The sequence below is a fragment of the Myzus persicae genome, unplaced genomic scaffold (assembly GCF_001856785.1).
Source record: "Myzus persicae strain clone G006 unplaced genomic scaffold, MPER_G0061.0, whole genome shotgun sequence".
In the NCBI taxonomy this organism is placed as follows: Eukaryota; Metazoa; Arthropoda; class Insecta; order Hemiptera; family Aphididae; genus Myzus; species Myzus persicae.
Window position 1 is genome coordinate 103,883 of NW_019100847.1, and position 11,301 is coordinate 115,183.

At 28.0% G+C, this 11,301-nt stretch overlaps 1 protein-coding gene across 2 annotated transcripts in view; it reads right to left on the minus strand.

The window, feature by feature from the left end:
- Positions 1-1,057: 1,057 nt before the first annotated feature.
- LOC111026432 (tetratricopeptide repeat protein 12-like) overlaps positions 1,058-11,301 on the minus strand; it is an 18,424-nt gene continuing 8,180 nt past the window's right edge. For both annotated transcript variants that reach the window (XM_022304526.1, XM_022304525.1), the window contains exons 3-5: positions 10,696-10,844; positions 2,227-2,470; positions 1,058-1,239 (exon numbers count right to left, since the gene is read on the minus strand). In XM_022304526.1, coding sequence (XP_022160218.1) covers positions 1,208-1,239; positions 2,227-2,470; positions 10,696-10,844 — 425 coding nt within the window. In that variant the 3' untranslated portion in view covers positions 1,058-1,207. The remainder of the gene's footprint in view (positions 1,240-2,226; positions 2,471-10,695; positions 10,845-11,301) is intronic.

Here is an 11,301-nt window from a genome sequence, read left to right on the forward strand (position 1 = left end):
TCCAAAATATTTTTAAAATTATATTCTAATCATGCGTCTAGAAAACGCTAATATAAGTATTTGGGGAAGAACCAGAGGTATCTGAAGTTATTCATTTTTGAATAATTATAAAAACAAAAACCAAATTGATTTAATTGAAAATTGGTTTTAATAAAAATAATTGTTTTTATTTTCTCGGTTATTTTGTATAGTTTAATTATACAAGAAATGTTTACTTTTAATTTTTAAAATACTTACCACCTACAAGAAACTAACTTCGAAGTTACACACACACACACCCATTATTACAAAACAATACATTCATCGCTCAACTTCGAATCTAAAAACCACGTCCACGACGGAAATAAGTATAATAAGTATATGTATAGTAATAGGTATACCCACCTTAATGTGAGACAATAAAAAAATAGTTTTCGAAGGTCGTGATCCTGGACCTAACCCACTGCCACTCTACATTATATTATTTCGATAACGACAAAATTACGATATATGCACGGACTGGCATTGTCTGACGGTGATATTATAATAATATTATACATTAATATTATACAAATATCCGTCGCTGTATTTGGCACTATATATTGTGGGCGAGGTACCTATACTTACGCCATCATTTTCTGGTTGTTCGGTTTTTAAACGGTTCACAGACACGCATAACCATAATAATATATTTATATGCTCATAATAAATATTCAGAGATTTTATAACCCATGTACATATCGTGCATAATAATATTATGTTGTACACAGTGATATTTTTCTTTTATCTGTAATAATCCTCGTTTTTGAGAAAAATATAGGTACTTTTTAGTAACACAGCCAACCGAAAAACATACAGAATTACATTATGATAACACAAATAGTATAATATAAAAAGATATTAAAAAAAAAAAACAACTTACATTTACTGTGGAAATAACTGCTGAGGGATAAGAGAAAATCAGCTGGTAGCCTACATTACAGGTTAGGTTATATGCTTTAGGTGATTATGCGTACGTTCGTCTTGTACTGTAAGGATTTAGTATACGTGCAATATAATACTCTTAATATTTATTGTACGACAATTGTAATATTTATTGTATATTATTATATAATGTGTAACGTGATAGTTTCCGCAAAGACTCTCGAAAACTCCAAAAACGTATATCATACATGGTATACTCGCTGCATTTGTGCATGAAGGTGGTGAAGGATTTACAGCATAGGCATTAACGACTGCAGCTCAGTTTATTTTGGTAGTCTATACAGAAACGAGAAAAAAAAGATGATGAGTCATAGACTTTATTAAAAATATATATATCATATTATATGATTAGGTATGTCATATTATTAATATAATATTTATTAAGCGTTAAGAATTATTAATAAACACGTCTATTCATTTTGCTAATTTTTGTTAATTTTTGTTAATTTCCATTTTTTTTTTTTTTAATTAGCAGTAATTTCTATCTATAATATTATACATAGTTGATTAATAAATAATAATCATTTAAAGTTTAGATAAGAGGATTTAGGAACAAACAAGAATTCAGGACATCATATATTATTATGTCTTATTCTATCCATCTATATTTTATATAGTACACAAACTACAAAACTGTAAACGCTAATAAAATATGATCAACTCAACAATTGGTTAATAATTTAAATCATTAAATACATATTTTTCGAAAACATAGATTAATATTTTTAGAAATACGTTCAACTCTGGAATCAAAAATTATGGTTTCCATTTAAGAAAAATAGTAAGCCCGAAATATTTCATCACTCAATCTCATCTCAAAATTTAAATAATGTACTATATATCCACTCAACCCAACATTAAAATAACTTATATTATACTATATTGCCTCCACTCCCATTGGACTTAGTATTGAAAAAATAAACTTTGCAAAAACCACGTGTGCGTATAAAATAGGCGCAGGTAGTAATAATAATAACAATAAAGGATAAACAATTCGTTTGTTCTCTATTGACGTCTGCTTCAGATTATTTTGATTAAAGTAATCAAAAATAATATATAGGTTTCCGTTGAAAATATTTGATAGTGGTTTTTCCACTAACATTACCACAAGAATATTTATATAATTATATTAATGAAGTTTGAATCGCGTGAGTCTGAATTTACGAGATAAAGAAAATTTTCTAAAACAACATTTGGTTACTTTTTCAAACAATGAGAGTTCTGCAATATAATTAATATAATTATCCAACAGTTATAAGGTACCTTGTATGCGTTTCGTCTGATCGGGGTGGGTTTTGAGGGCGGTCTCTAGCAATTCCTCGGCAGCTCTGGTATCGCCCAGCCCCCATAATGCTTCGGCCTTGTAAAGGACTGCGTTCAGTGATCGATCGTTGAGGCGCAAAGCTCGATCGCAATCACTAACGACTTCATTTATCAGACCCAAATTGATCTTGGTCAGAGCCCGGTTGGTGAACAGCACACAGCTGTCTTTACGCACGTCGATGGCCTAAACAAAGACAACAATAACAACGCGATAATAAAACAATGATACTGATTACTAGTAGTACAACCACCAGCAAGTTCAACTCCCCTCCCAATTTCCGAAAGAATATAAATTGTGTTTTTATAAATATATCAAAATAAAAAATTGTAATAATACAGGTATAGTACAATATTGTACTTGCAAATTTATTACAACATGATTTTTATTTTAAAGTATTTATATAAATACACCTATTAAATAATATGTTTCATATACTTCCAAAGTTAATGTAAATATCGAAATAATACTATTTAAATTGATGTGTTTATTTTATAATTTTTTTTTTCAAACTTGCAATACATTCGGAAATGACTAAACCGTAGATTTAATTCCTCCCCATCTATGTTTACAAAATCTATGAATATTAATTTCAGTTCGATGAATAATATTGTGCTCAATTCAAATGCCATGCACCGTGGGCAATGACATGTCACATGTGTACAAAAATAGCCATATTTTTTTTTATTTTAGTATATTATTACAACATACGAACGTCGTCTTGTAGACCAACATAATAGAGAAGGGGTCAGAACGTCAAACGGTCCGATATTCAATTTGAATTTAAAAACCTGTGACCTCATGGGTTAAAATAATATTACTTATCATTATGCTCTATTTAAAATACTACACAATAACGGTAAATGCATAGTCAGAAATACATTTTGATAGGGGGGTTAAATAAATCACAGGTTAAGCCGTACTAGATGGGTTTGGTTTTGGTTTTTGAAAAAAACTGCAGTTGTATGTCCACGAGTAATAGTAAAACAACAGTTATAGATAAATAATCGATAATGAATAATGATGTACCATTCAAACGAATAATTTACTACGTCGTCATAATACTGTAAAAAATTTAACTGTAGCTATACTGCGTTCGCAGAGAGAATGTGGTTCTATTGGCGCACACAATTGTTAGCAAGAGACGTGTTGATCCAAGCTAGGTTGATGCGACGAGGTACGATGCTTTTTGGTTCAACTATATTTTCTAACAATAATTTCGAACAAACAAAAAACACTGGCAACATAAATTTATAATAATTATTATTATAAAATACAATAATAGATATTATGCCTGCTACGCTATATAATGGCGAATTTATTTTCAATATATTTCTAATTTAATATATATTTGAGTATGAATAATTATATAACAGTTTAATATCAATAACAATATAATGTAATACGTACCTACAACTAATTACAATATGTACTCGTATGTATACTAGATATTAGGTAATAGTATTTATTATTTATTTATTTTTCATTACCTATACTGTGTGCAATGTGCTGTAAATTGCATTACTTTTTTTTATTACTATTCAGAATCTATATGGTACTATTAATACTTTGTAGGTACTATTAAGATAACTATTTGATGCTTGTAACAGTGAACACTTGTTGTATCACAAAGTATAAATGTTTTTGAAAATATATTTTTTTTTAATTTTTAAAGCCTTAAATTACACTAATATTACAAGACATATTTTTTACTAGTTGTATAGTAAACATACAAAAAAATAGATGAACAAATAATATTTATTATTTAACTCTATTACAATAATTATAGAAACGTTAAATATTAAAAACATTTTCAAATTAAATACATCCATTAGGTACAGTGAAGATGTTGTCCTACTCAACGATGAGTAACACTCAACACCGAAGACTATACAGCAGAGCAACATCCATATTTTTAAATATTTTTTTTTTTTTGCCAATGACAATAGATAATAATGATGATGATAATCAATGGACAATAATGTACATTTTTTTTTTCATATTCCGAGTTAAAGTATTTTTATGAGACGTTCGATGACTAAATATTATTGTCTCCTTAATTCACGTATATCATCTCATTACTACTCCACTCCGCAAAATTCTAGTCCACTACTTTAAAGTTCATACTCATGATTAATTCACTGCTTGTTCAAAATTCATATTATAAACATCGAAATACTTTGAAAAAACATTTCATTTCGGGTTATGAAATTAAAAATGTTTAGGTACTATATTAGTCAAAAAATTAATAAATTGCAAAATCAAACGATAAGATTAGTAACAAATTTAAAAACTATTTTTTTCTTCTTCAAAAGTTTGATTTTATTAAACATTATTTTACTATAACAAATTATTGAAAAAAAATTTAAAAACGTTAATATTTTTCGAGATAGTAAATGCTTATTGTTAAAATAATCAACCTCATGAAACATGTATAGGTATCCGTACTGATAAACGCAGTTAAATAAACTAAATAGTTTTTTTTAAATTTTATCTTGGGAAGAATTTTTGTTACTAAGATTTATTTTATTCATGTAAATGTTTTCTGTAGAAATAATTGTTTTCTATTGCGCACTTTGTAATACGCATTATAAATATTAAAGGTACCTTCCTAGTGCCTACCTATAATAATACCAGGTGATCCATTTAAGCGTGCACTCATTTATTTTTAAAGTAAGTTTTTATTTATGATTTGATATCATTTTATAACAATATTTCCGTTCAAAAAAGAGATTCGAAGAAAATATTTTTTTTTTACTATTTTTGATCGTTATTATTTGGAAGTTTTTCCTTTTTTGAATGACATCATACTTAGTTCACTAATTTCATAATACTAGTAGAATATTATTCAGAGTACTTAAAGCTGTAAAGATTAATTTTTGGATAAGTTGTTCATTATAATTTTAAAAATGTTAGTTTAGATTAGTGGGGTAGTGAGCAACAGGGGTACCCCTGTACCACTCAACCTCCTTGTCTAAACTTTAGATGCTTATAACTAATGAACTCTCTGATCCGAAAATTAATCTTAATAGATTGAAATACTTCGATTAATATCCTGCTTAGGAATATGAAATGTATGAAGTACAATGTCATTCAAAGAAGTAAGAACTTAAAAAATAGAAAAAAATATAATTGAGAACCAGAAATGTTGTTTTAAAACAACATCAAATTATGTAAAAAAAAAAAATATTTTCGAAACAATGAGTATATACACTCAAATGGATCACCCTGTATATTGTTATCTGTAGGTAGCTCAACGCATCAAACCATTTAAACTCAAAGTTATGTTGTTATCATTGGAGATTATGTAAACGGTGTACAATAAGTAATACGTATATTAATAATTATAATATCTGTCATTGTAATGACATATATATTAATATGTGTCATAAGAATTATTGCGATTAACCAAGAATATTGCAATAGTTGTTAGTCAGCAGTTTAACGTGATTTTTTAGTTTATTTACAACTGTATTGGGGATTACTTCCACACCACGCTACACCACACAATTTACAATACAAAATACAATTGTCATCAAATCTTGGCCACGGTCCCAATAGTTTAGAGTTAATGATTTCCTCTATGAATTTACAAAATACGTTAATGCATAATTATAAAGATATGCAGTGGTACCTAGCAATGTATTTTATTTCGCTCAGGTTTTGCTACTGCTATGTAGTAAGTTATTCAAACAATAAATAATAATTACTGTATTTACAGTGATTCTATAGTCAAATAATTCTAGACATAAAAGTTTTATATACTATAGTAAATAGTAACAACATATGGTTTTAAATTTACAATTCGAAGAGAGTACAAAAAAAACAAGAGCGCGATATGATATATACAGGAAGCGAAGACACAGGATTTAGATTTTAGATGTATGGATGTACTTATAATTAATAATGATTATTGATATAAATTTGAAAGCGCAATGATAAATCATTAAGTTCAAAAAACGAGGTTCTAAAAATGTTACCGATTACATGAGTTCACAATAAAATAAAAATTATAATAAATGTTTAAGGAAGAGCGATATTTTTTAAAAACCAATATATTCCTGATGGCTGATAGTTTCTCGAAACTATTAGTTTAAACTTTGTCTGTAAAATTAAATGTATTTGGAGTATAATAATTCTGTATTTTAAATCATCAGAGATCAGACTAAATTTTGATAATAATTTAAGCCTATATTAAATATTGGATGTATATTGCAAAACTAAAGCTTGATAATTTAATACAAGGTTTCTCATAAGAAGTTCATACTGGAACTAAAAATCTTTTAAATATACTATGTACACAATTGTAGTTTAAATTTGGGCAAAATGAGATATTTTTCAAAACACTTAAATTAATTTTATGCTATTGCCTATTTATACCACGAACTTACTTACACTGTTCTGTACGGTAAATCGATATTGACTCAAAATATGGCATCTTCTCGGCAAAAATGAAATTGGCATACCATAATAGGTACTATAATTGGTTGAATAAAATGCCATTGGCAACATAAATAAAATATAAAATATTCTAGGCTGCATACAGATTATCTCCACTCAATTGTTTTTCGTAAAGTTTCATTATAATCGAATTAAAATTAACAACTATTACAATTAGGTTAGATTAGGTTACCTACGCCTATTGCACAGCAAAGTTGTACTTACTCGCAGTCTTTTTTCTTATCACGGAGTGTCAAAGTTTTTCGAAAGAATCAACCTATCAAAATTTGGTACCTACATAACATAAACAATTTTATAAATAAATATAGGTAATGCTCCATTTTGGCAATAAGTACTTATACCAAATTTTGATAAGTTGTAAATTAAAAAAGATATTTTTATAGTATTAATGATTAACTATGTTTAATAATACAATTAATTTGTTTGCACCTACCTAGTTATTAGTTTTATAACATTTTTTCAAAGTATGAATTGACTTAAATGTTTTTAGTAAAATATTATATAATAAGTACATTTCTAGTATCAAGTAGATGTTTCCACAGGCTCTAATGAAAATAATGCTATCGCTAAAAAATTACAGACTAATGGCACGCTAATTAATTTTCGGTATCTTTTAAGTCCTTCCACAAAGTACTACCGACTTTATAATCACGACTGATCACTACCAATTTTTCGCTGTTCAATCCCCTAGGGATTGCTGATAGGCAATGATATAAGAGAAAATAAAAGCGATGTGGATTGGCGGACTGCACTATAGTGTATCGGACCAGTGGATTTCTGCAGAAGTAATTTATATTTTCTCATAACAGTTGTAAACTTGTAGCATGTGTTTATGATAGAAATATGTCTTCTAGTCGGACAACGATGAGGATCTCGATAAATGACCCTTTGTCCGGCTTGGTTAAAAAGAAAGAAAAGTAAACGTGAAGAAAATGACAATAAAAACTCGTCAGTTGTCAATAGGTATACCAACCGTCTGTGAAAAATGTTTTTTTGTGCCTACGGTTCGGGTGATGTGTATAATATATTCAATAATCGTCAACGAAGGAGCTGCTGGTTAAAAGACGAACATTTCCCATTGAAATGTGCACAAAAGATCGTGCGACACCTTTGATCGACCCTCGGTATAATTTTTGACACACTTCTGTGATGTCAAAACGACAACACGACACATTATTATCCTGGCTATATAATACATGAAGAGTGATTCATTCGCCGTGAACAGCGCAGTAAACACGGGCGTTGGGCAGTATTTTTAGGAAATGTAAAGATTTTTGAATTATTATTCTTTTGAAAACATTTATAAGTACACACGATTTTACATTTTGCGTTTTACGATTTTTTTTGCGGTATAAAAATAACAATAAATAATAAGAAAAAAAAATATTAATCTATTAAATAAAAATATTTTAAAATTCCTATTATACCCATGGAGTCTCTGAGATACTGCCTGGTTCACCAACCATAAAAGAATCGCACACTATATGCCATTATATATATTATACATATATATATGTATTACATTTGAATATTATATATTTTATTCTTTTGACGTAGATTTATATATTATTATTTTTTAAACTCACATTTTTCGTTCAACGAAGGTTTCTAAATGGTCCTATGGAAAAGAATATAATATTTTGTGCTTGTTCGTATTCATCGCGTACAATGACGTTATTTATAATTATTATTAAACACATACTACTACCTATAATATTGATACTTTATAAGTCATCTTACGCGAGGTACAATAACGAGTTCTTATTTGTTATTATCAACAACATTTTTTCGATTTCCGTTCGGACAATAATATAATATGCATATTGTGCATCCTTATGAGTTCGCTCTTTTATCAAAATATTCGTTTCTATTTTGTGCGTCAAATATTATATTGAATAATCACGATAGACGACGCCCATCACTTCATATCAATTTAGTCTCTCAATAGTTTTTATAATATCACCGTATAGTAAACGGATAACGGTAAACTTCAGGATGTATAGTGACCTCCTATACACACCTTACATACACTTTACTCTCTTTGAACAGTGTAATTGTAACAGTTTAATCAGTTTAATGACTGTCGAAATGTGCGTATACCTACGTGTGTATGCGTCGTATTCATATAATATTATTTGTTTGTTTAATTAGCTCATTTATTCGAAGCAATATCAAAATTAATATTAAAATCGAACTTTGAATCCACGAGATATCATCATCATATAGTATTTTATATTATAAAGTATGATTACCGAGTTAAATAAATTTAATCATTTTTTGAAAAAAAATTGTATTCTCTTAAAGGCTTTTTTAAATAATACTGACGTTTAGGAAAAAGTCTAGTACACAGTAAATGTTCTCCTAGGCCTAGGGCATGTAATAAATATTATAATTGCGTGTATAAATGCATAATTTATTATTAACATCATTACACAACATTTTTTTAAGAATAACTATAATAATATAGTAAAATATTTATCCTACGATTTGTATTCCTACATTATATTAATTTAATTCTCAAATATAAGTAATAAGAATACACAGTATAAGACTAAAAACACCATTATAAGTGTTTGTAAACAACAATATTTATTTTTATTGTATACAATTGTCAATTATTTATAAAATAATTAACCTTGATGATCCAAAACTAAATTGTTCAGATAAAATATAAAAAATAGAAGGAAAATGTCAACCCATGTTAGTCAATGACCTTAGAATTAAATATTTATTAATTATATTTTTATTTGTAAGATACTTCTACTATAGCTATGTGTTCCTTTAGTTTATTATTATAGTATCCATTGTCATTGATACAAAGTATACAAAGAGGACGAGTTGCAATAAGTTCAAAATTATTATAAAAAAATATTATTTTTATACACTATATTATTATACAATATATAATGTAATTGTGTTAGATACTTTAGATATACAATGTGCCACCATATGTTTTTTATCATATTATTGTAATGTTGACTTTTGTCCTTCATAATAAAAATTGGACGTCACAACGACAAATGTATAATATAAGGTACCTAGGTCCTAAATCACGTTCTAGTATAAGTATCTTAAAAAGACAGCTTTCCGAATAATTTGATCATGGTGATTTGTAAAGTGTTGGTTAATTTTTTTACCCAGCGGAAATCTCAACGAGATCAAGAAACCATGACAGTTATTCGGAAATCTCAAAAACTAAACTCTACCTACTTGTCGATAAATAGGTATATTACCAAAATTACATAGGTATATACCTACTATTAGATTATTCCTGTATGATGAGACTATCGTGAAAATTGTAATGAAACGGCTTATCCCTTTACAAAGTTTGGACACTTTTCTTATAATATCGGTAGGTAGGTATACGATACAAATATATAGACACATAATAATATAACATTTTTAAGTTACTTATAAATAATAATATAATAAATACATGCGATGTTGTAGTTGTCCTAATGTTGGAACTACAAAATTTAAACAATTAACAATTATTATAAATGTCAACAAATAATGAATATATAATATATTTAAACACTGTACTGTACACCCACTACCCACCTTAACCTAATCTGTTGTTAATGTAGGTATCACCGTGGCCACGTAGGGAAGGTACCTATTATATACAAAATCCAATTATAGGTAATAATAAAGTACAAAAATAATTTAAACTATGCTCTAGTTGCATGAAAAATTGATTAATTTAATGGTTTAATAAAATTTAATGGGTCACTAAAACATGTTTAAGGAACTATCAGCTCACTTTTCATTTATTAAAATATGTTAAGTGATTGTTCATGTAATCAAGTAAATGTCCGCCAAGTCAACACTGGCACATTACGCTAGGGCTACAAAACTGGTATCAAAAATTTGCTAGAAATTTGCTAGATTTTGCTATTGACCCTAAACTTGACGTACATCTAAACTCTTAATGAAATATATTTATTTACTTGATTGTAGTAGATAAGAGCTTTTTCATAGTTCCCCTTGCGGTACTCACAGTTGCCCATCGTTTTCAAATAGTCTGAACGTTTTATTTCCTTTTTCTTAGATTCAGACCTCTGTTTTGCGTCTCTTTCCACGTGTGCCATAAATCCGGCTGTAAACAGACGAAAATATTATACACATAAGCAAATCACATACAACTTAATACTATATATTATAACGAAGACGTTGAAACAAAAATATAATAATCATTTTTTTGTACAATCAATTGTAGCGTCCCTACAAAAGCTTTTTACTTTAGAATATAAAATTAGGAAAACACTTTTTTTTTGCTCTCTGACTTCACATCTGACATCACACCTCCTGTGCAAAGATTTGTTTTTCTTTATAATTTTATTTGTAAAAAAATGTATATGTCTTATTTCTACTAATTATAATAGTAATATAGATAATAACCTACGGGTGCCCCATTCGAAATTCTGCCAAAAACAAACACACACGTGTTCCCCCCTATCGTCCCAATATATACAATACAAACCTACAATACAAATCCTACTACAGCTAATGGCCTCAGTTGCCGAAGCTTAAGATCAATATAAAAAAAAAAAAAA